Source organism: Toxotes jaculatrix, chromosome 13, assembly GCF_017976425.1.
Source record: "Toxotes jaculatrix isolate fToxJac2 chromosome 13, fToxJac2.pri, whole genome shotgun sequence".
NCBI classification, from domain to species: Eukaryota; Metazoa; Chordata; class Actinopteri; family Toxotidae; genus Toxotes; species Toxotes jaculatrix.
In genome coordinates, this window is record NC_054406.1 from 14,037,015 (window position 1) to 14,062,714 (window position 25,700).

At 42.4% G+C, this 25,700-nt stretch overlaps 2 protein-coding genes and 1 long non-coding RNA gene across 8 annotated transcripts; 1 reads left to right on the plus strand and 2 right to left on the minus strand.

The window, feature by feature from the left end:
• Positions 1-262: 262 nt before the first annotated feature.
• Positions 263-21,100, minus strand: hoxa3a (homeobox A3a). 6 transcript variants are annotated; one of them, XM_041052830.1, is made up of 4 exons: positions 20,979-21,100; positions 10,837-10,891; positions 6,401-6,980; positions 263-3,727 (listed from the first exon to the last, which is right to left on the minus strand). In XM_041052830.1, exons 3-4 carry the CDS (start codon positions 6,861-6,863, stop codon positions 2,931-2,933), a joined length of 1,260 nt encoding a protein of 419 aa, XP_040908764.1. In that variant the 5' UTR covers positions 6,864-6,980; positions 10,837-10,891; positions 20,979-21,100; the 3' UTR covers positions 263-2,930. The 6 variants fall into 6 exon arrangements, with proteins under 6 accessions (XP_040908764.1, XP_040908763.1, XP_040908762.1 ...); XM_041052829.1 differs by lacking the exon at positions 20,979-21,100 and adding an exon at positions 13,148-13,319; XM_041052828.1 differs by lacking the exon at positions 20,979-21,100 and adding an exon at positions 12,247-12,590.
• On the plus strand, positions 9,390-14,541 carry LOC121191612. The gene is made up of 3 exons (XR_005895125.1): positions 9,390-9,768; positions 9,854-10,031; positions 13,930-14,541. It is a non-coding gene; the product is annotated as an uncharacterized LOC121191612 (long non-coding RNA).
• On the minus strand, positions 15,302-19,516 carry LOC121191609 (homeobox protein Hox-A4). Its single transcript, XM_041052835.1, has 2 exons — positions 19,037-19,516; positions 15,302-18,504 (listed from the first exon to the last, which is right to left on the minus strand). Exons 1-2 carry the CDS (start codon positions 19,452-19,454, stop codon positions 18,176-18,178), a joined length of 747 nt encoding a protein of 248 aa, XP_040908769.1. The 5' UTR covers positions 19,455-19,516; the 3' UTR covers positions 15,302-18,175.
• Positions 21,101-25,700: the final 4,600 nt, after the last annotated feature.

The window sequence follows — 25,700 nt, forward strand, 5'->3', positions numbered from 1 at the left end:
AGGTCTGACAGCTCGGTGCCCTCACAACACATTTAAGGCTTCTAACTCTCCCCCGGATCAAATGCAGCCAGGAAGCGCCGAGAAACACTGGCCACTCAGATTAGAACCATTTTCTGCTCGCAGTTATACCCGGGCTGTCGCTGGAGGGACGTTTTAAAAGATAAATAAGAATCCAGCTACACAAGATGCGACCATTTCCTTTTCTGAGGAGGCGGCAATGCGCCATCGGTGAGTACAGGGCGAAACAGCTTCTCCACCTGGCTTTTATCTTTGAAGTGTGAATACGATTTACACAACGACACGTTTTTTGTTTTTTTTTTTTTTGTTTCGGTGGACATGCAGGTTTGTGCGCGGAGCAGACTGTGTGGTGAAGGACAGAGTTGCTAGGGGAAGAGATGGATGGCTTTTTTGGAATTACGCACAGGCTTTGTGTGCAAGGAAAGGAGTGGGTGGCGGCATTTAGTGGACCCCAGCCTGTCCTACACACTTGTCTCTGCAGCAGGATTGATTTAGGAGCACTTTCCCACGGATGGAAATGCTGTGAAAGAAATACAAATCCCAGTTTCGGCTAAAACGTTATTTATGGGCTACCTGTGTATGGCACATATGGGTCAAATCAGTGTCTCGCTGTGCATGCGTGTGCACATGTGGGCGCGCGCGCGTGTGTGTCTGCCTGTGTTGGATGCAGAAATACACAGTGCATCAGCTTTTTTTTTTTTTTTTTTTGCTATGACACACCATGGTTCAATTGTTCTAGGTTTCCCTGCTAACCATATGTCAGGGCTCCTAATGTCCATGCCCTCTTATATCAATCAGATTGGGCTGAAAATGAATTCTTGCTGCAAAATCAGTGAGAACAAATAATACTGCAGTTGCACAAAGGCATAACATAATCATCAAGATTGATCATGGCACAAAAGGTTTTAGATGATCTGAGGAGAAAGGCAGAAAACTCTCTGAGCATGATTAAAATAAAAATTAAAAAATGCAATTTTTTTCCAGAAAATTTTAGTAAATTACAAAACAATATGAGCATTTCAGCTTCACGTGTTTGAGTTGTATTTTGAAAAATCATAAATACTAGGAAATTACTGCAAATAAAGAAAAGAAATACACATTTTTTTATGTTTTAAATGTATGATCATTGCTACACAACCCTTTCAGTTTAGCAAAAATACACAGAGAGGAATACATCGTCGGTTTTTCAGCTTGCCACTGATCATTTCCTTTTTCTGTAACCATCCTCGTAACCGAGGTGCTTCTTGTTGAACCGGCTTAACGCTGACATCCGCAAATCTGGAGAATAATGAGACAAATAAGATCCCGTTATGATTCCAGTTCAGCCTGCATCCTCTCTGACCGCATTTGACTGACTGATCATATCAGGGAATTATTTTCCAAACGATTTTCTCATTTAGCTTGTTGTCTTCTTGCAGAATCTCCAGAAAGGCCTGGGTGACATTTTTATTATTATGGATGTGCCCACGCAGATGAGAGGAGGGGAGAAGGCCACCCGAGAGTTTTCTTCACGTCGAATCAAGAGGAGGGAGGGGGGAAAAAAAATCAAGTAGCTTTTATTCAGCGTTTGATTTTATCCGCGGCCCTTTACTTTGATGCTATTGGTTATTAATTATATCTCTGATCCCATATTATTTTGATGCATAAATAATAAACTAACATACATTTACCAATTGCCATCTATGGTTTATTATTAGTATTTTGCTATGCTTCTAATTTACTGCCAATTGCTTTTGTGTTATCACCTTGATAATTTTATACTATCATGAAATTTATAACAACAATAACAAAATGTAATAATAGCAAAACTAGAAATGTGTTTTTTAAAAGTTGTTTTTATTTAAGAAACTGCCTTGTATTTAATTTTGTGATCACGTGAAATGCTTCTGATGTTTCTAAATTAAAACTGAAGGATATGCTACAATTATATTTCAGTTCTTTTATTTATTTCTTCGAACTGGAGCAGCATGGAATGTATGACATCGAAAGAAAAATGGATGATGTCCGTTTCTTTCTTTCTTTCTTTCTTTCTTTTTTCTTTCTTTTTTCTTCAATAAAGAGACTGCTAACGTGTGTCCTTCTTTCCACCCTTATTGCATGACTGATTGATTTTACATTCGCTGAGAAAATAAAACACCTCCTCGAAGAAGAAGAAGAAAAAAATGGAAACATAGGCTATAATAGCAACATGGTGAGCTGCTGCTGCTGCTTCTGCAGGCTACATGTATGGGCTGGGAAAGGGCCGAGACGCTAATATCCACCAACCTTCTCCCCACACAAAGATCGCATGGGTGTCAAATAATACTAAAGGACTCTTTCATCTTTACACCAAACAAATAAATAACATTATAAAGTCCAATAGAACAAAACACAAGCAAGGGAGGTTGCGTGTAAGCTCCTGACCCTTGTTGTTGTTGTTGTTGTTGTTGTTGTGGCTGAAAATGTATTTCCCTCACAATCCAAGCTCGTGGCTTGAACGATCCTTTCACAAGTGCAACAAAATGCAAAACACAATTCTTCAACTTCGGATAAATAAAAGACGGACAAATTCACATTAAAAAATGAATAGCATACGTTCATAATACCCTGTTTGAGTTTCAATTTTAAAACAAGATTTTGAGGAAAAAAAAGATTAAATAGGCTTATGCACATAGGTACTGTGCCCCCCTCCCTCCCGCTCTAGACGTCCTATAGCCCAGATAAAGGTCTTTGTGAGACAATGACACGAGCAAATAGAGAAAAATTCAAGCAAGTCGTGATTATTTATCCTACGCTACTTCACACATCAAACTATAGAGAACATAAACAAAGGCGGAGATAAGGTGGAAGCCGTGAGGAGGCGCAGAAACAAAGCAGTAATGTGTCTGGAGGTGGGTAAGACAATGGGCGGAGTGATCCGGGCAGCGCCACCGCTACAGATGCGTCAGTTTGGGCGCTTCCTGGATTCTTCCCTGAGAGTAGTGCGGCGTTAGGTCTGTGTACGTCGGTGTCGGATCACACACTCCGTGATGCTGACTGTTGCCCATTGTGATTGCTCCATTGTAGTCCATGTTTGCGGACGGCGGGTGCGGGAGGTGGGTCAGACCGAAAACGGAGGCCCCAGAATTGGGCATTGAGTCGATGTACCCTCCGCCGACATAAACGGGGCTGCCCTGCATGTGCGTCCCGTAGTTGCCATTTCCTTGGAGAGGATGCGCGTCATACTCGGGCGTGGCCGAGTCGGTCCCGGGATACCTCTTCTGGGAGGGCGGGCAGTTGTTGAGGGAGCTGTTCAAAGGAGGGGGATATGACGTGGCCATACCGTATGCATTTTGATGAGGTTTATTGTAAGACGTCGGCGACTGGGATTCATAAGGTACACTGTTTACAAGAGAATGCATAGAGTTGAGGTATCCTCCGCCTCCTCCGCCGCCACCACCGGAGGCCGGGCCCACGGGACTCCGCGGGGACTGTCCACCAGGGGAAGGCATCATTCCGACGCCTTTCTGATCCTTCTTGTATTTCATCCTGCGGTTCTGGAACCAGATTTTGATCTGTCTCTCAGTGAGGTTGAGCAGGTTAGCCATCTCCACCCTCCGGGGTCTGCACAGGTACCGGTTAAAGTGGAACTCCTTCTCCAGCTCCACTAGCTGGGCGCTGGTGTAAGCTGTCCGGGCCCTCTTCGATGCTGCTGACCCCGGAGGACTCTTGTCTCCGGGGCAACTCTCCACTGTCAGGGAGGAGGAGAGGAGGATGTCAATCAGTAATCCATTACAGACAGAAAGAGAGAGATAGAGAGGTACAGAGGCAGTAGACAGGAAAGTGAGAGTGAAAGCAAAACCGTGTGACAACATCACACAGCTGATAACAAAACTCTCCACCATCAAGAGGGGGCGGGGAACAGTTGACTAGATAAATATGCCCTGCTCCACCACATTAGAGGTTTTTTTTCATCCACTCCTTTTCTCTCACCTCCTCCTCGTTTTCCTTAACGTGCGCATGTGCATGTACGCGAGTGTGTGTGCTGCAAACATCTCAACATTTTGATAAATCTGCTCCCTGCTGCATAAGCATAGGGGTTATCATCAGGGCTCCATAAGACAATTAACAATCAATGTATGGACACTGCGCCTGTGTGTACGCTACACTAACTGCAAAGCAAAAAAAAAAAAAAAAAAAAGAGTAACTGGAGAATATTAGGTCAATATCTGATATGGGCCCAGGTAACCTCAGATTTCCTGCTAAAACATTCTGACCCTCATCTTGCCCCGTAGTCACACAGAGGCACACGCGTAATGCAAACACAAGCATTATGTATTCCTCGGGGTGTATAAAGCAGCTCGCCTTGCCCTCTCTGATAAGCCTCCCCCTTCCACGAGGTTGGGGCCTGGCTGCAGAATAGCAAGGTGTTGGTCTGCTTACCGTTGTGGCAGACAGCCAACACTTAATAAATTTCACTACCTGTCGCCCAAACCTGGAGCGAAAGGCATATAGCATGACACGTCCTGACCCATTAGGTTATGACATGAAAGCGCCAGCACGTGGCATTGGAGGGATACCCATGTAGGCAGGGTGATCACTTCTAACGATAATTATTTCAATAATATTTATGAATTTATTTTTTAAAATGAGGTTTAAGTTATAAGAGACTGATTTGGGAAAGATTTGTGCACTGTGCAGGATTACTGTGCGTAAAAGGCTTTTCATGCAGTTTTCAAATGTTAGCACCTCAACGTGTTCTTTAAACGAATAAAAACACTCTTCCAGACCCTCACGCTGCTTCGCATATTCAAACCTCATTGTAAGAGACTACCTATAACTTAATCAGAGAATTACTAATGGATAACAAAACGAGAGGGTCATGAGTAGCGAGCATCTCTGGATCTTTAGACTGGCTCTGTGTAAATAAACCCCCTCCAAACACAAACCCCCACCCTGACCATCCAAGCGTTCTTCTAATCAAAACAGCAGAATTTGGCGTGCGTACGTGCCTTCTATATATTCCCAGCATAAATCACGGTGAAGGGCGCCATGTTGTTTCACTTTCGTAGCTCTTACTGTAAGCGACTACCTCTGACTTAATTAGAAAAATATCCAATTAATTTACAAAATATAATCGTAATAAGGAAATGTACAACTCTGAATATATAGATTAGCTCTGTGCAAGTATATACCCCCAAGCCACACTGACCCGCCAACAGCAGGATGGAGTTTGCGAACGTGCATAAAAGGTTTTCCATTCATTTTAGAAGCTCAGTGTGTTGTCAAAAACTAATCAGAGACCTTCCCTAAACATGAATCTTCAATAAATCAAATGTCAGGCGCCACCTTCCTTTGGGGTTTAAACATTCACTGTAGGAAACCCACAACTTAATTAGAAAATTACCCACTTAATTACAAACGAAAAGGTCATTGGATGATGGCCGTCTCTTAATTTTTAAGTTGGCGGTATGTAAATAAAGACCCCCGAAACACAGACTCCACATCCTGACCCACCAGGTTTTCCTCTCCTGAAAACATCAGTATCTGGTTTTCGTACTTGCGTAAAACGTGCGTAAAGGGCCTTCCATAATGTTACCACTTTCACGGGTTGTGAAAAACTAACGAGAACGCCTTCCCAAACATAAATCAAAATGAAGCAGCATAACATTGCATTACTACCTGCACCTTCATTGAAATGTTACCCACAAAATTTACTAAATACGGAGGTCATGGGAAATGACTATCTCTCATTTTTTTTAAAAGTTTGGATTTATATAAATAAACACACCCAAACCCCCCCATCACAACCGCCAACTACCCCCCACACACACTGACCCACCAAGCTTCCCTCTAATAAAAACAGCAGGACAAACTGAACAACTGTTGTGCGTGTTTGTTTGTTGTCTCTCCGGGAACACTATGTGATCAGTGGAGATGCGTGTTTACAGTAGAGACAGGTCAGCTTCAGGGCACAGGGACAGCAAATGGCGGAATCTACTTCCAGTGCTGAGGCACGGGACTCTTCTACAGTCTGCAATATACAGTGATAGTATGTAATGTTTAGGGTATCATTTTGGAAAACTGGCAATAAGATTTGACAAAATCTTTAGATTTACATAAAAGACGTGATTACAGTAAAAGTAGCACTTGTCCATATGCTCTGTTATCTGTGATAAGGGTTTTTCCCAGAGACAGTATTGTCTTGTTGGCCTACCCCTCCCTCCTAACCCCTTACCTGCCCACCCACCCAAACCTCCTGTGTATTGTGTCCTCCCTCAACAAAACTTATGTAACTTTATGGTCAGACGCTATCAAGGTGTGTGTGTGTGTGTGTGTGTGTGTGTGTGTGTGTGTGTGTGTGTGTGTGTGTGTGTGTGTGTGTGTGTGTGTGTGTGTTGACCTCTTGGAGAGTTGAAAGTACCTGAACTGGAGCTACTTGTGGTTTTTTGCTTGGTGTTCTGACGTGATTCCTTCATCCAGGGGAAGATCTGTTTGCTGCGAGCAGTAGAGGTCGGGGAGCCGTTCTTAGCACTGGGCTGGTTGGACCCGTTGCTTGTGTTTTGGCTGATAGCACCGGGGGATTGTGAAGGAGGGGGTGGGCCTGACACCGGCACAGGCGGTTGATTGCTTTCGGGATGAACCTTGGACTGCGCCGCCTGAATTGCTGTGGTCCTGTCGCAGCTCTCCGCCATCTCCCCCGGCTTCTGCAGAGCCACGGAGCCGTCAGGAGACTGCAGGGAGCAGGCAGGTCGATGGTACTCACTTTCCACATGAGAGGCCCGGGGATATTGGACCTGATTGGCATCATAACTGAAGCCATTTGCGCTTTGATATGGGTAGCCACTGTAAATTGCGGAGCTGTCGTAGTAGGTTGCCTTTTGCATCTCGCCGTTTCCCAATATTTATTTCAGAAACTGACAGGGTCTTGACACCCTTGTAGAATAACATTGGCACCCCGTGGTCACGTGACGCCTCTCCGCCAATGGCCTCCTCGGGTGAACCTAGGGTTACAAGAAGCACTGTGAGGAGAAGAAATGGTGGCGATCCATCTTACTTTTCAATACAGGCCTGACACTGGAGACTATGGAGGCAAGATAGGGCCAACAGTTCTGTAGACTATTACCGTTTACCTTATGGCTTACACAGGGCACGCACTAACCTTGCATTACCATCTGTGCCAAACAACATCAAAACAAAAAAACCTTTTCAAAAGCATTTCAGATTGCCAAATCAATTTTAGGAGCTAACAAGAAACTGCATGACATTTTAAACCTCTGAGCCTACTAACAATGAAACTGAATACAGAGTTACAGCACAACTTATGGAGAAAAGGCTACAGGTAAAAAAAAAAAAATAGGGGAGCTGTAGGAAAAGCTTATTAGCAGGCTACCACACAGGAAAATAATATTTCTCTTACATTGTTATTCTACCAACAGGGCTGTCAACAGTGTATCTAATTTCCTTGTGGCAGGTGAAAACATTCCCCGTGGCCCACAAACGTTTTTTTTTTCCAGTATTAGTTAAAAGAATATCCTCCTTCAGTAACAACCACTTGGCGCAAAGCATAAACAACCTCATTCTCTTTTTTCTCTTTTTTCTTTCTTTCTTTTTTTTCTTTGCATGCTACAAGATAAATGGAAGGGCCACGAGGAAACCTGAAAAACCGGGCGGGCATCCGTGCATCTCCATGACCACGAAGTGAACTTTTCCTTGCAGGCCTATAATAATGGCTGCTGTCGGTGCTGTCTACGCGGCGGCCCGTCGCGGTGATATATGGGGGTCATTGGGCCGGTACGGCTTGCTCGGAATGAGCGACCCGGTGAGCAGCCAAGCCCGGTACTCAGGCAGACAGAAACCCGGAGATGGCACACCCGGAGCCTGCTGCTAAAGCACCATAATTCACACAGGTAACCATGGGAATCCGCCTCTAAAACATTACTGGGGGAAACTGTTAACCATAGCAGACACAGATCCACAGGTCACTTTGATTAAATCTTTTATAATGTGACGTTGCTAATGAAATAGTGGAATGTTTAATGTGGACTCCTTGTGTTTTGACTAAAACAAGTATAAATAGTAGAGTACAATGCATAATAATAATAATAATAATAATAATAATAATAATAATAATAATAATAATATGCAACACTCTGAAATAAAAGTCTTTAAATTTCAATACAGCTAAAACTTAAACCCGTCCGCTATTTGGTTCTGAAATCATGCAGTTCTTTTGTCTGCCCGTCGCCCCAGTCAAGGCAGCAGATTATCTGAAGGGAAAAAAATACACATGTATATATATTTTTTAAATTAAATAAAATCTAAAGTGATTCCAACTTATTTGTCCTAACTTCACATTTTAACTCCTGAAACTAAAAGGTCTTGGCGGTTGTGTCTGACAGTAAAACCTGAGTTCAGCAGGAACGACGTTAGGCTGTAAGCTGCAATAAAAATATTAGTTGTTTAATTCACACTCCAAAGGTATGGATATAGTCCAAGAGCAGGCGCATAACTCGAATGCATTTTCATAAAAGGAGCACAAAGAAGTGAGAGACCAATGTCGAGCAACACTGGGTTTTGTGCAGCCGTGCAAAGCAAGAAGCAAATCAGTATAAAATGAGCCTTCTGCTTGCCCTTAACGCAGCTAAACCGCAGACTGAAAGAAGGTGTCTTCACTGTATCTGCTCTCATGATGACCTGGAAAAGATATCAGAAAGCTTTGTGGTGTATATCTCCAGGCGAGCCCATTGCGATAGTCATAAATGGCAGAGAAAGAGAGACAAAAGACAGACTTGAGCTCTCTGCGCAGCCCTCTGCTCCAAGTTAGAGAAATCTGGCTGCCTGACTGTGTGTGTGAACTCTTCCTGAACCGAGATCTAAGTCATACGGTGATAAATCACCGCGCGACACACAAACTCCGCCATTTACAACCGAGGGAGCCTATTTCTGGCCTGCTTACCTTATCCTCTGACGACGAATGCAGAGCACCGAGCAATATTTTCTCATTCAGCGACGAAATCGATCAAAGCAGTAATCCAGAGAAAAGTTTAAAGGCAGGGCTGGCTGGGTGAAGCGGCAGCAGACTGCGCCCTGCCATACACCAGGCATTAGCAGCCACAACAAAAAAGGGAAGAGCAGAAAGAAACCCCTTTCCTTTTCTTTTTTTCCCTACTCGACGTGGATGGGTAAACCGAGATTACGAAAGCAGGCGTGAGCAGTCGGGTCAGCGAGATAAGAGTTATCTGGCCCCAAGATTGAATTTATCGTCATGCTATAGAGCAATGGCCAGGGCTTCATACCAATATTAAACTCAGCCAAGGCTATGCTGGACTATGTGATCCTTCACCAGTACCATGCAGACACCAGTGAACTGCCCCGAACCAGAGCGTCACCATAGACAAGAAAAATTATGCAAATGAAGTAGCGCCTTGGAAAGCCAGTTCAAATCAAGTGGCTGCCTCTCCTCCTCCCCCAACCAAATGAGGTAGTGTGTCTAGAAAAAAATAATAATACTTCGTTACAAATAGCATGGAAGTCCATCCCTTAAGTGTTTTAAATCTTTTTGTTATTATTTACTCCGCGTCCTGCAATGGAATTATGAGCCCAGCGGATGAGATGTTGGAGAGAGGGGAGAATACAAAGGAATAATAAGGCGCTGACCATGCTGCATTTCCATTTCCATGGGACATAAAGGGCTTCTATGCACAGCTTAATCATTAACCCGCATTTTTTGCAGACAATCCTCAATCTTTTGGCAGAAGGACGAGCCATTCGTTCTCATTTCTGCGCCAGGTATTCCACTGCCTGCACGGCTTCTTGCATGAAGAATACAACATATTTGTATTTTATAAATATATATATATATATATTTTTTTAGATGAGAAAGAACAACAACCTCAGATCACAGCCTTGTTCGAAATATATCAAGGGAAAACCCCACCAGGAGCAGGGTGTGAAAAATGGGAAGAAGTTTCATCACCAAAAGGCAAAGCGGAGGACATGCAGCGAGGAGCAGGGGAGAAGAGAGCCGGCAGCAAGGGGAATCCCTCTGCATGGTAATGCTGTCTTTTGCAGCGAAAGAGAAAGCATGAAAAAAAATAGATTTATGTCCTGTCGGTTTCCCCGAGCTGTAAACACGTCCAGAGCTGCAGCTTCTCTGCCGATTTCAGGCTCTGGGACAAAACTGAATGACACAGTTAAAAAAAAAAAAAGAAAGAAAGGTAGAACACACGGACGGCGTGGGAGAGTGAGTGGGACAAAAAATTCACGCGTGAGGATTTTTTTTTAGCTAACTCGGCTTTTTCTTTTCCAAACCAGAGTAGTCCCATTGTATAATTATTTACTTCTTTGTGTTTTGCTAAAATGCTGATTCGTCTCTCTCTTTAATTTGGCCCCGAGCAGAGGGTTAAATGTCAGTAAGGTGGTGGTTGTGCTGCTGCTGCTGCTGCTGCCGTGCGTAATAAAAATGATGTGGGAGAAAGGAAAAAAAATAAAAAATCTTAAATGTTGATGAAAGAAAGCACATTTGTAAAACTCCAGTGCAGTAAACTATGGCTGCTACAAGCAGATGGCTTTCACAGAAAGTAGTTTTTGAAAGGAGTAAGGCACCGCTCCAAGAGCTGCGATTCCCCTCGTCACTTTTATAGTGACAAATTACACCACAAAGACAAGTGGAAGAGAAGAAGGAATTATTGCTCACGGGCTGGTCATATTGCTGCTGCAAGGAAGTGTGCAAGCCACGGGCTGCTCCTCTGTCCCTGCCAGTGCTTTGGTGGGCGTGTGTGGTACTTATTAGAAATTGAAAAAGGATATCACCATCAAGCATTCATAACACAAATCAATAAAGATATATGGACTTACCGAAGGCAGTTCAAGGTGTCTCGGAGACCTTGCGATGGCCTGGATTTACTTAGCTCTGCAACGAGGAATGGAATAGATATTTTTCAAATAAGATGAGATAATACAACCTTTGAACGTGTTCTGTAAATTATATTAGTGCGAATTTTATTTTCAAACAGGCGCTCTTTATGTAGTTAGAAATGGGACTGTAAAAAATAAGACTTTTGTTACTACGCATAATTGTTCGGGCCCTGTGTTTAAATGGCGCAGAAAGAAACGTCCTGCAAAAAACTGCAAACCCAATACTGATAAAAGTCGATGCAAACATTTTTTTAAAAATAATTAAATGGGTCAAATTTTTACATTTAACAATAGGATGCATGTCTGTATTAAAACAGAATTATCTTTACTGCTTCCAGGTACCGTAAAACCAACATTCTTTTTTAAGATTCTGCAACAAAACATCACCCAAAAATAAATTCATCCGTAGAAAACACAAGACTATCAAACCAGTAAACAAAATGCATGAACTGAAGCCTTGACGCAAAGATTATTCTGAGACAAAAACAACATCGCAGCCAAAATGTTGCTGCCTATCAGCGTAATATCACTAAAAAACATCCAAACGGGCCTATGTAAATAACATGTTTATTGTTTCCCTGCTGGCCGGTGAGCATTTTCTCCACAAACGGATCGAATAGTCATTAGCTCTTGCGCACCATCTTCCCTAAGTCCCCGTGCCCATAAATCAAGCAGGAGCGCCGTGACCTCAGCGCGGCAGCACGGTCCTGGATGGCACTCTGTCTTCCATTATATCCTCGTTTCCCTGGCGGAGCGACACAGCCCCACCGCTTTCCCCTACTTTTTTTCTCCTTTTTTTTTAATGGAGCTCATCTTGATGTACCATTTGCGCAAAAAAAACAAAACAAAACAAAACACGTAAAGACACAAGATGTTTGTTTTATAGGACAGGCTGCACCTTGGAGCGGCCGCGCGCTTTGTTTGGGTTTTTCTTGGAAGCCGATATTTAAATGGCCGCTTTATTTACAAACGGTGATACAGGCCTGTTTATCCAAATAGCTGCTTATGATACTAAAGATGTGCTTAGAAAAAAATATGTACATTTACGAAAGTAATACTGGATTTATTATAATGTTTAGCATGGGAAGCATAAAACTGAACGACGCCTCCACGTCAATGGCCCTGACAAATCCTTAAATGGTTGCCTACATATGATGTGTGTGTACATTTTGTTTTTATGTTTTGCTTGATTAACTATGATGAATCTGGGCTAATAACACATAGGTGAATATCAATAGCTTCGTGCTACCTGTCCATTTTCAAGCCCTGCGAAAACCCTGGACCTTCTTTACTGACCTCTGCCTCGCGCAGCAATAACTCACGACAGTAATGAACAATCGGCGGAAATACCTCAAAATAAAATCCATCCTCCCAAAGCTCGGGCTCTGACTCTGTCCGCGTGGAAAAACATATCCGTCCGTGACAGCAGTATAATACATCCACAAACCCGGGATCCTCTGTCTTTCAGTCTGCCTCTCTTTTCTTTTTTCTCCCCTCGATAAACAAACTACACAGCCCGGACTCCCCTCACGGAAAGTGGGGGTAACCCGCATATAATCAGCATCATATGGCCAGACCGGGGCTCCGGTTTTCTTCCCCGTGCCATAACATCGCGCAGTATTATGCGCTCCGCTCACGTGACGCAACGTCAACTTAAATCCCTTTTATTTGAGCCCGTGAATCATTAATGGAGGCAGTCATTGCCCCTGAGGAGAAACGGATCAGTTTGGAGGGAGAAAAAAGAGGGGTATGTGACACTGCAATGTATCTGGCAGAGGAGCAAGTCTCTCGCAGAGAAGCAGCTTTTCCACGTGTCGCCCATTCAGAGGGAAAGACTGTTCTGTCAGTTTTAAAGTGCCATATATTTGGTGCCTGTTAGTGGCTGAAAGAGCTAATCCTGCCGTATTATGCTGAGTTTCAAGTGCAGCCGCGGCTCTGAGCCAGGCTAAAAGCGGAGTGTTTTGCACTGCAGCGCGACAATTAGTACTATGCGAGAATGAGAGGGCTTTCCCCACAAAATACCATTTAGAGTGGCATAATGATTACTCATCACACCAGTAAACCTCTTCTCCTTTCTCTCTACAGCACAGCCGGGGCTGCAGAATGCATTACTGGGAACTCAACTCAATATCGCCCCCCCCGTCCTCATTGTCAGACTTCGGCTGTAGTACCACTTAGTCAGCCTCTGGTTCTCCATCAGCAAAAGCCTGCATGCTGCTGGCTAAATTGAAACACAACGTCACACATTTACCTGTCCGACATAAGGAGGGCGTGTGTGCATCCTGGTGGTCGTGAGGGTTGCGTGTCAGTCAGCAGTGAGCGGAAACTAGAGGTGAAGTAACCAAAGAGTGGCTGCTCGACCCCGCTGATCAGTACAAGGACCCCCATTAGACCTACATGCGCTTACGCGTTTCCTATGACCAACTGAGTGATGGTAGAAATTACAGGTTTGTGCAAAGGAAGAGTTTTGGAGCTTTTGGAGAAAGGAGGGGCTGGATGGGATGGCTAAAGTGCCGACTAAGCCTCTACCTTGCTGTAGTTTGCCACTATAATATAAACCAATCCCTATCTAAAGAGTGTGCCACGCGTGCGCCAACGGAGAACATTTAGCTTCAGCCACTCCAGGTATTGCCAAAAGTCCTAGCCCGGAAGAGCTTCTCTCTTCTGGGGAGCCGTTTGGCGCTTGTTTTCCGTCAACACCGAGCAGCGGGCGTGGAAAAATCCCACCATATCTATTAATCATTCGGGGCGGACATGGACAGCATCCCACTCCCACACCAGCCTTTGTCTTCTCAAACTACAACTTGAGCGGTAAACTTTTAAAGGCAGGAACAGAAGCAGACGGACTCTTATTAATTCACCTTCAACACTTCTAAAACTGAAGAGGAGGGAATATTGGTGTTGAGAGTTACAAGTTAACTTTTACGCACAGCTTTTTGGACGCATGGTTATGAAAAATGAGGTTGTTTTTCTTTTGTTACACGAAATGTTTGACTCTGTAATGTGTTATTTTGTTCTCTCTTTGTTCTACAGATGCGAAGCTGTCACTGGGATTATATGGCTCGACATGACCGTGCAGTGCAGGCCAATCCAACCAACACACCTCAACTTTTCCCTGACCCGGGCAGAGGCACATAGAGTCGAGTAGGATGTCATTAAGGAACAAAAACAAGGAGAAAATGTAAAACCAAAGGCCCTCAGCTGAGAACCTACTTAAAAAAAAAAGTTTTTCCAGACTTGCCCTTTGCATAAAAGTAAAAGTTGAATGATTATGTTTGAAATCTCATCTGTTTCAGCATAAAACAAATGTATCAGAGTTATTTACACAAATCAAGGCTCCTTATCACTGTCAGCGAAGAAGAGTTAGAGGCGCAGACCTCTGGATGTTGGCCAGACAGCGGTCCATATCTTCCCACAATGTTGACACTCGGAGCTCTTAACAGCCAAGCTTGGGTTACCGATACACACAGCCGAAGATAAGTCTTTCTGCGAGGTTTACACCGGCCAACATCAAGGCTAATGCGAAATTCAACGCCTTCAGCTCAGTGGAGCCATCTCTCATGGACGCACAGCAGCACTGGGACGGACCAGGACTGGGGATTTGTGCTTGCATAGGTGGTTGTAATAAAGATATTTTAATTTTCATGTTGAACTTACTGACTCTTTGTGACTGAAAAATTTCTCTGATCTCATATAATAGGCTTTTGTTCAATAGCTGTCAGTTAAAATGGAGGTAAGTGCAAAATAGAATATTATTATTATTATTATTATTATTATTATTATTATTATTAAGAATAATACTGATAATAACAATAATAATAATACACATTTTCACGTACCCTAATGACTGTTAATGTTTAACCTGTGTCTAAACTGACCACTGTGTTCACTCTCTTTCATTCTGAGTTGTCCTGACAACTTTCAGAAGCAACAGATAAGCTCTTTGCATGGCTATTATTGTTTAAATACATTTCCTGCCATTTATGAATCGATTAATTGGTAAGTAATCACCTTTTCGCTGTTCAGATTCATTGTGAAGTAAACCTCGCCAAAATAAGTTCAGACTGTTTCTTTCGTATTATTATTTATGTCAGTTTTAGGTGACTGCGTTATTTCCCACCCAGAAAAGTTCCTGCCACACCTACAGGGTACCACATCTTAAAAAACTACAGCCACGTCTGTACTATCACTTCATTTTAAACAAATTTGCACAATTATTTTGTCTCATGAGATGTTTAATGGCAACGCGCAGGGTTAATTTGATCATAATTGTCGTCTTGTTTCAAAGATTTAGGAAAATATGAAAACTTGAGACCTGGAGTCATGTATCATAATTACTGAAAGGTTCAATATGATACAAGATTTAAGTATGTTTAGTGCACAACGTTTTAGCACAAAAATCCATCCACACATTAAGTAATAAAAAGGTCAGTTAAAATGTTTGGCAATAAAATAGAGAAACACGATTATCTGAGTTTAATAATAAGCTAAATATGTTTTCAGCAACCTCAGAAACATTAATAAACAGGTCATATTACAATACATATTACAATTTCTATGAATATCTCTTCTTCTGGGACGTTTTATACATTTTTTAAAAGATATACACAAAACTGAAGAAAAAAAAGAAAATCAGCTAAATCTACTCACAAGTCATGACGGTCTGAGTCCAGCAGATAGAGTTTTGTCAGGGGAGAAGAGATGTGACTCGCACCCTGCAGAGGATCACTTCAAATGAAAATAAGGCAGATTTTCAGATCTATTTCTGACCCCGGGGCATTCATTATTCAACAAGTCACGTGAACGGGCGAATTAAAATTTCAGTACATTGGAAGTGACCTCTATTCGCGAATCAAATGACTTGGAATCTGTAATTTAACTAGTTGGACTTCTTGGAGTCTGCGGTGCCAGTCAGCCTCAACGCCATCTTCTGCACAACCTCCATGTCTGCAGCAAGTGCTGCACAGAGCGGAAGAGCTCTTTCAGAAGCATGCTTTAACGTTTCTGCAGCAAATTTGCTCATTTTCATTTCATGTACGCAGACATGTGTAGTTAATAAATCGGTGACAAGCAGCAACCAATACTACAAAGCTGCAAGTTGTGAATCATGTCACTCTGTGGATTTTAACTCTGGGAATTTTGGCAAGCGTCAGTTTTATCTAATTTACGATTAAACGCATTGCACGCCCATTCATTATGCAATTACTGGCATAAATATTGTGAAGAAACCATCAATGTCGACACACATTGAAAATCACACTAAATTACGTGCACAATTCCAGCGTGTCTCTGCTCATATCAGCCCTCTCCACACGGCCTGACAGGGGTGTTTCTGTGATGAATTGCAGAAGAGCTGTCTCTTAGAATAATTTAGGGAAAATTCATGGCTCAGATTCACACCTATGCACCGTTTTTGTTTCCGCGCTGTCTCTGCGTAAACCTTAAATGAGAAGAAAAAGCTCGCGGAGGTCTCAGCACTGATGTATGGTCTGAACATTGTGTGTGCCGAGAGGTCAGGGGTCAGAAGAAGTGCTCTGAGCCGATGATTGGCCAGAGCCGGCCGTGTCCCCTGGTTGAACTCTCTATTGTTTGGATGTAGCAGGTAGTGACCAACACTCACACACTGGTGCACTGAGGTTGGCTGAGATTTCCTTATACTGGCAAGTAAGAACAATATGTGTGGCCGGATACATTTAACAATCTGGGTTTGGTCTAATTCCCGTGTCAGTAGCAAATCATGTAACTCTTAGAACCAACAGCTGATACCTGCCTCACAGATTTCTACCACTTCTGATTTAAATCCACGAAAGTACGCATGACATCCATCCACATTTTACGGATTAGAATTTCAGCCAGCACTGAAACACAAAAGAGAATCTGGCATGTGAACACTTTTCGTGCATTGTATTGTACATAAGGATATATTTCTTAGAAAAGACCTAGTCCTGAAAATGTCGCACATGATATTCATATCCTAAAAACGTTAAAGGTTTTTCCCCTCAGTACAAATCTTACTTAAAGAGAAACTTGAAAACTTGATGCGCAATGATTAACAAGTTAATCGTCCTTGCAAATATCATAAAATGTTGTTAATTGTTTTTTAATCTATTCAGATAAAATAAAACCAAAAAAATCTATAAAATATTTCTCGAGTGTGGTGCAGTAAATTTCCAATACTCATACACGCTATCACAGTTTTACGCACGCATCTCCAAACACTGCACAACTGATGCAAATACTTCAAATAAAAAAAGTTCTAAATAATTCCAACTCCAGGTACTGAAATGAAACTACACAGCATGAAAATATGACGTTGGACTTTGAAATTGCAATTCCTAAAATTAGGAATTCCTAAAATAAAGGCAGCACCTAAATGCCATGTTAATATGCACGGCTTTAACAAAGCATGGTGCGCTCAAATCAAATCTGAATTTGCTGTGACAAAATATCAAAAGCAATGTCAGCCTTATAAGTGAAGTACATATTTATTTCACAAGGACAATTTGATCCTACACTAGCCTACACATCACAACGGTCATTACTGAGACAACACATACAAATATTCACAGTTTAGAACACAGCACAACATGGGACGCACTAGCACAAATAAAACTAGACCTTACAACACCAACAAACGGAATTCTACTTGACGAAATGCTTTCATTATTGTGCCTTCATTATGATTCGTCTATGTACATTAAAATGTGAAAGTCACATGGACTACATTCAACAGTAAACCAACCCACTCAAACACACAAACTACACTGTTACTCTGACCGATGCCATACCTCTAAAACAGCCGCCTGGTTCTCTAAACAGGCATCTATAGAGTCTCGCTAAATATCTTTCAAGTATATTAGAACTCTCCATGAGCAATAATACAAAACAGAAAAACAATAATCCAACAGAACATAGAAAAAAACGAGTTCAAACTTACTTTTACCTCACTCAACTTTAACTGTAATGATACATTTTGATCCAAGTCCTACGTCTGAGTGTGCGTAATCCTTCTTTCATAATAATAAACAAATATATAAACACTTCAGTTGCCACCGTTGGCAATTAAAGGTGAATTTTCAAGCTTATATGATGAGGGCGAGGACGACCGGAGAGGGAAAGGGTACAAAGGACGTGACAGGGGCCCAATGGCAGAGGCAAGGTGAAGGAGATAACACCATGTGTGTAAAATACTGAGAATCGGTCCAACAAATTCCACTTGTGTTATTTGCCATCTCAGTCTGGATTGGGTTTTTTTATGGGGTGGGGGTTCGTTCATGCACTATAGGCCTGCGGTGCACGGCGTGGGGACAAGCTGCTGGCCTGTTTTGATCTGCTGCTGCTGGGCCCCCGAGGCTGAGGACGAGGCCGAGCTGGAGGAGCGGATCTTGGTGTTGGGAAGCTTGTGCTCCTTCTTCCACTTCATCCTCCGGTTCTGAAACCAGATCTTGACCTGGCGCTCGGACAGACACATGGTGTGCGCAATCTCCACCCGCCTGCGCCGGGTCAGGTACCGGTTGAAGTGAAACTCCTTCTCCAGCTCCAGAGCCTGCTGGCGGGTGTAGGCAGTGCGGGACCTCTTGGGCACTCCTCCATTGTAACTGGCATTGACTGGAGGGGGGGAAAAAGCCATACACAGGCAAGCAAGCAGGTGTTACATGCAGACTGATAGCGTTTATTCCAAACCCATATAGTTCTTCCACTGGAAGCATTACAAGGTTGAAAAACTATTAAACATTTCTGGATTTGGTGGGAAATTGCAGCCGCTCTGTTTGCCTTATTCTCATGCCTTGTTTCAGTTTACGGACATGACCTTAATGTGGAGATGCCGAGTGTACAAGCACTCGCATCCAGGGACAGATCAAGCTTAGAAATGATTAACAAAACAGCGGGGTTGGATATTACAGTTTGGCTCGGATCCAGTGGTGGAGGTAGTTTGGGTTAAAAACCAACAAAGGCACATGGCCCCGACAGACGAACATAGGCAATAAAATTTACGAGGCTGCTTAATTACCGACCCTGCTGCTCGATAGTCGTAAATTGCTGTTGTAAGGGCTGCTACTAGTACTGCCTCAATAGGCTTGCGTGTGTTCCAGTGGTTGTTTCTCAGTGGTTCTGCTATTTAACCGTGACGATAACTCACCGGTGCTAACGTGAACCTTTTTCATCCAAGGATAGACCACCGGCTCCTTGCCCTTCGGTACGCCGGGATATACCTCACTGGCAAGGCTGCAGTCTTTGCTGGCATTTGCCCCTGCGCCACCATCTGGGGCCGCGGTGAGGCGAGGACCGTGGCTCTGTGGAACCGGTTGCGGTTGTGCGTGATGCCCCTCGCCGAAATCATCGAGTCCCGTGGCGGGGACGTTACCGTAATCGTAGCCCGATTCTGTGTAGTTTGACCTCGGATAGGATGGTTCGTCGTGATGGGGGAAGCCCGTATCTTTTGGCCGCTCGTAGTAATCACCAGGGTTGGGGATGTATCCGCTCTGCTGATATTCGTCGCATGGAGGAAAGGAAGGCTCGATATAGTTGGAGTTTATCAAGTAGGAACTCATGGTCATTAATTTGTGAAGTGCAACAATACTAATTTTTATCGCGCTGTCGTTTTTCTGATCTCCACAAAACCCTCCTACTCCCTGTCAAATGTACAAAGTTGCCTGGTCACGTGTGAAGCGCCACCAATCACCGCGTGTCCTGTGGGCATCATGTAAACAGGAACCAATGGAAAGCATGGCATTGGTACCACCAACACTGGTCGGACTGGCTTACGTTGGTGTTTTCCTTATTAAATCACAGTATATAAAGCAAAACCAATCAACTAACTTGTTTACTGCATGAGGCCAAACTTATGTGGGTGAGGCTTTCCTGTGTGCGGGGAAAGAAAGAAAAAAAAAAAGAATCCACCTCCTCTGAAACAGAAAATGAATATCAAAATCCAGCTTTGAGAAAATACAGATTGCTCAGAAACAAAAGACTATTTCTGACAACCAGTGACAGAAATATGAGGTTTGAGTTAAAACTGTGTTGTATCCTAATAAGAAGATGAGGAAGCAGACAAGAAAAAATAGGCTAATGAGACAATGCAACGTGTACGGCTGTATGTGATCCTATTCAAATGATCGAAAAAGAAGAGTGAAAGTGCACAAGCCTCCCTGACCATAAAGCACTGACGAGCTGCTGCTCTGCGGACATCCAAGCCTGCATATAAAGCATATGACCTGTGCACCAGTTAAACCTGGTTAATGCGTATGACACACATATAAACATAAAACCCCTCGCTTGTCAAGTTGCACGAATGTGCATGTGAACCCCTTTTTTTGTTCATCTCATGGTTATGAATGCAATAACGCGTGTTTTCTGCAATTTGCCAGCACATAGCAACAATTTCAAGCCACTTCTGGCCTCTGCTTGTCTTTTAATACCACATTAAAACTTACATGACACTGATCGCACGGCTACCATCACGTATTATCAGTTCTTCTGTGTTCAACTTCCATTGAAAAGCTCATCCCAAACACTGGACAAACCCTTTGCAGACACGCATCTTGCACTGATACCAAAGCAAACCGTGGGATTTTTAAAACCAGAGCAGACCATTTACAGTAAGAGATGTCAGCCAGAATTATGCTGTGCAGCACGGATAACCTCACATATAACACAGTTTCCCAAAAATCTGAAGAACGTTTGGAAATATACAAAAAGCTTTTCCACGAACATTTTCTTTTTTTTCAACACCTTAATAAAAAGCTGCAACATGTTGGTTTGATGAATCTCTCTTGTGCTGCCTGCAGCACCACTATACTGCAAACAGCAAAGACTGGACACAAACACTATAATATGCTATAAGAGTGAAAGAATGTTTTGTAGAGAAGGGGCACACAAATGTTGAAGTAATAACACAATTAATAACAATAATTTGGAATGCAATTGTTTTAGGGAAACAAATAATGTGACAATGATATTGATTATTCAGCATCATTCTCGCGTGTATTTAAATCTAATTGGAAAAAATAAACTGCTTTGCTCCTTTACTTTTTGAATCTGAATGTTTTAGAAGGTGTAGAATAAATATAAAAGTCTCTGACCGTGCCCCTCGCCATCAGCCATCACGTCCAGGTCCTGTTTCCTCTCCATGTCCGAGGTGACTCACTGTATCCCTGTGTCCCCTGAAGATGCAGCAGCTCTTCACAAAGCTGATCCACACTGTCCACGTCAACGAGGCCCCTGCATGGACAAACAAGAGGCCAAACTTCGGAAATATTGAAAGCTTTCTTTTCTCTCCTTCTCCTTTTTTTCCCCTCTGGTCCCCTCTTTTCTATTCGCTCCCCTAAACAGAGATAACTTCTGCCTGACCCCAAAGTGACACCGTTTCCATTTTGTTTCTGATTAATCTTGCCCATTGACAGTCTTTGTTAAACAACAAGGCGTGCCCCCTTTTCCAAAGAGGCGACATTTTCATATCTGTTAGACGCAGTGACCTGGGATTCACCCCGGACTTGGACTTCAGTTTTGCAGGGTCTGTTGGGGAGCACTTAGCGCGGGGTCAGCAGCACCCTGGAAGGTCCCCGGGGGGGACTTCTTTTTTTTAAAATGTGCAAAAGACCTACAACTCTTTAGAAAATCACACTTCGAACCATACGAGTGATAATGCTCATCTGTGGAGAAGGGTGCTCTTCTAAACTACAGAGGTAAATATCAAACACTTTTCCTTTTTCTTTCACAATGTCGAGCTTCGTCTGTGAAATTCTTCTTTTTTTTAAATTTGTGGATACGCTGATGCTGAAGAATTAAAACAGGTGGATTCTTCTTTTACTCAGCAACCAAAAGAAGGCCTCTGTTTCTGCTCTTCAAAAAAAAAAAGAAAAAAAAAAACAGAATGCATTTTTCCCCCTTCATGTTAGGACATTGTTGCTGTGAGGCACAGCTGCTTGCTGCTGTCTTGTGTATCTTACAGGCTATCTCGCACCTAACTCATTGGAAATGGCAGCTGATGTACTTTCTGCAATATTTCCACTGTATCCGTATGGCCGAGAGACCACCTGAGAGGCAATATGTCAACATAATGTCAGCGGTAAGACGACTTCACATGATATCTAAATTTACAGTCTGCTGCCATTCTATTATATATAGTTCCTGTATAAATATGGGCTAGGTCATCTCGGCTATTATCCACTTACTGTAAGTTATCCTTGCGTGAATAACGGCTCGGTTTTTACAGGTCAGTCTACTTGTTGCTACGGACTAGTTTCTGTCTTTATTATTCGGCTGTGAATAACTTTATTTAAACATATTATCATGAAGACACACGAATAGAATCAGTCCTGCAAAGAGAAGCCTTTTAGATAAGAAGCCCTAACGCCTGTGTAATCTAACACCGGCCTGCAAGGTGCTGCTGTATGTTGCTGCTACAGTGCAATAAAGCATGTGGAAATCTCTCAAACAGTGGAGCTTATACCAAAAAAAAATTATATATAATAGGATAATAATCATCCAATTGACCGTTGCGTTAAAAGGCAGCAGCATCTGGAAACCATGTTAAACCAGTTTGCTCTATCTCGGTAATTTTCCACAAAATTTAAAGACCTGTTTTCCTCTTGATGTGTGGGAGAGGGAAAAAAACGTTACAGGCTCGTGTTAGAGATTTTAATTTTTATTTCAGGGCAAAAATAAGCTAACAGCCAGATCACGGTGTTCCCTTTCAGAGCATATACTGTGAAGTGAAGGTCTGTTTAAGCAAAATACATCATGCTGACAGTTTACTGTAAATTTAGATTATCAGAGAAGTGCTGTGACGATGGTGACAGATTGCAGATGGCTCTCACAAGGTCTCTTGTCTATACGGAGTCCCTGCATGAAGGGCGGAATAAAAAATCCTCACTGCATTCGAGATGTGCCAATGGATCCGGGCAGGAAAACAACTTTCATACCTTTATGGACATATTTCTATGTAGGTAAACACTGATAATAAAATGCTTTATCTCTCTTTTACAGCGTGTCTGAGTCCTTTAGACCATTTGGTTATTACTGCAAGGCTGACACAGACGGAAGTGGACACTACAGCTGCTAACTTTGATTAGACTTTATAATTACAGTGACCTTCAAGGCTGCCAGGACAGAAAGGAGGTGGGCAAAAGCAGCTACATCCTTTAGACCGAGTGTGGAAAACTTCGTTATTCCTCTAAGAGAATGAGCTGTTGCTGCTGATAGTATTGAGCCTGAATTACAGACTTTCAGACAATAGCGACACAACTAATGTTGTAAAAACGCATCTGACTGACTGCAGAAACTGTTTAAACTATCAGAGACATGCAGATAATATATTTTTAATTAAATTCCTCAAATGCTGTATTTGAAGAGGAGATATTAAGCCAGATACCACCACGAATATTTGCTTTAAAGGAATTCAAAACATGTAAAATGTTGGTCCCTGATGAAATAAATAAATAAATGAATAGAATAAAATAGAAAGTCAAAGCCTGTATGAATCTCTGTGACTTTGTTCAGAACTATTCAGCTGCTCATTGAGCCACTTCTAACTTCATTAAGGAGCTTTTATTAATTTATTTTTAATTCAATAAAACAAACGTGTGATTTGTGCTCTTTGAATTTTTTTTAAAACATTGGTCATTTTAACGCTTGTATCGTTTGCAAAGCGCGGAAAATTCCAGTCCAGCACATGGATGCCGCGCACTGTGCGTCCAGGTTCTACACACAAATTAGTCCCGATTTTTTTGTCATTTGGGAAACAAATTGTTTCTTTTCTAAGAATTTTATGTCAACATGACAATAAAAACAAGTTTTTTTGAAATCGAAAGCGACCATGTATTCTGATTTTATTGGTCCCTTTCATCATAAAAGTTGTAGTTTGCACGTTTTTTTATAATTGTGGTTGTTATATATGTCTTAATTCTTTAAAACAAAAACTCGTCTGTTGTGTCACCGTTTGCATTTTGGAAGTTTTAGGCCTACGATATCAGGAGAGACCGTTTTATTTATGCAAAATATCCACAAAATTACTTTGTTCTTGGAGTCATTTTCTATTTTCAGCCATATTTTCTATTTGTGTCTATTTTTTCCCACTGGGCCTTTAAACCTACAACCATAGCTTCAATAATTTACCTTGCTTTAAGGAATAACTTTATTTTTCAATAGCCTATAGCAGGCCTGTTAAAAAAAATAAAAATACAAATTGACACAAAAATATATATTTAAACCTTTTCTTTAGGAGTCACAAAAACATCTGTGCCATTTCTGTTTTCTTTAAAGGCTTCTATTCAGCTGATCAGGAAGAGAAGGGCTAAATGTTTTTTAAGGGGTCCGGGGGCGCAATTTGGGGGCTGTGGGCCTTCCCATTACCCTGTGACCGGGTCGAGAGTATCAATCCTCAAAATGCAAATTTTGCCCTCGTCCCTAAACATATCAAATGCAATTTATTCAAAAGAAATTCACCAATCAACCGCCCTAATAAAACGCCAGCCACTCAATCTTGTTGCCGGGGACGGGTGGGGGGTCCCCTCCCCCGGTTCCAAACGCGAGGTCACCGCGCTTCCAGGGTTCACCTGGAGTGCACCGTGCAACATATGTAATTCAAAGCTATTCTCTCTTTTGTGTGGAGAGTCAAGATCGCTATTATAAGGCTGGCATCAAGCTCCGAGTGAACAGATGACGGAGACTTGTTCAGCGCGTAAACTTTTGACCCCAATTTTTCCTCCTCTTCTGCAGCTATCTCGCTCTCATCAGCCGCAGCCCAGTGAGATATCCGGATCTCTTGAAACGAAAAATTCATTTGAACAACGCGTATACCTCTTGCCATCGAGATGATCATTTTCACAAATTTCATAATTAGAAAAGATGCCAACACATGACCTAAAATGCAATTGTAGCTTTGTGGTGCTTCCAACGAGGGAGTGAAAAGATAAATCCAATGGGCTCCCACTCAAGACTAATAGGGCTGTAAAATATGCAAATCATTCATTAGCGTTATAGAGCAACCAAAGCAGCCAAAAGTCTTTGTTGGAGGCAACACTTAAAGTTAGACTCCCCCCCTCACTCTCTGTTCACTGCACAGTCTTTTCCTCTTAGTGCAGGATGTTACCACAGGCGCTGCGTCCTTTGGTAAATTAATTTATACGCATTATGCTTATAGGCAACGCCAAGCAAACGTGTCATTAACGTGAAGGCGTGTGTGTGTGCATATATATGTGCGCGCTAGCGTGGATGTGTGAGTGGTTTTCCTCTCTCTCTCCATACAGCAGGGTGACAGTGAACTTGGCCTAAAGCGAGCTCTGCTGGTGGCTCTGAGAGGATGCAGATTTATCTTTGGTGCTGTGGCTGACCTCCAGATGAACCTACAGCGCTCCTCTCTCTCCCTCTGCCTGGCAGTTTGCCGCACATGGGGCCCTGTCGAAATTTCTCCTTTTGAAATATTGGCAAGGGTTTTTTATTTCCAAATAGCCGCATTTTCTGTGCTTCTTATTTTATTTTCAGTGTGTCTACAATCAAACTGGAAAGAGTATGAATCCGTATTTTGTTAAGCTGGTGACTGCTTTACATAACAATGCACAAAATGTGTTGAGCAATAAAACCGAGGGATATGAGCAATATGGTTTAGACTGCTTCAAATAATGTGACAATCAGTGCAACCGCCAAACTGTATTTCTGTCTGATTAAAAAAAAAATAATACTTTTCACATTTCTTTGCGAGAATTCTTTTCACAAAGCGTGATCGTAATTCAAATGCATTTCTCTGCAGCTTTCCAGTTGGAAAAGGTTTGAGAAGTTGTTTAAAGTTCGGCAGTGATAGATAA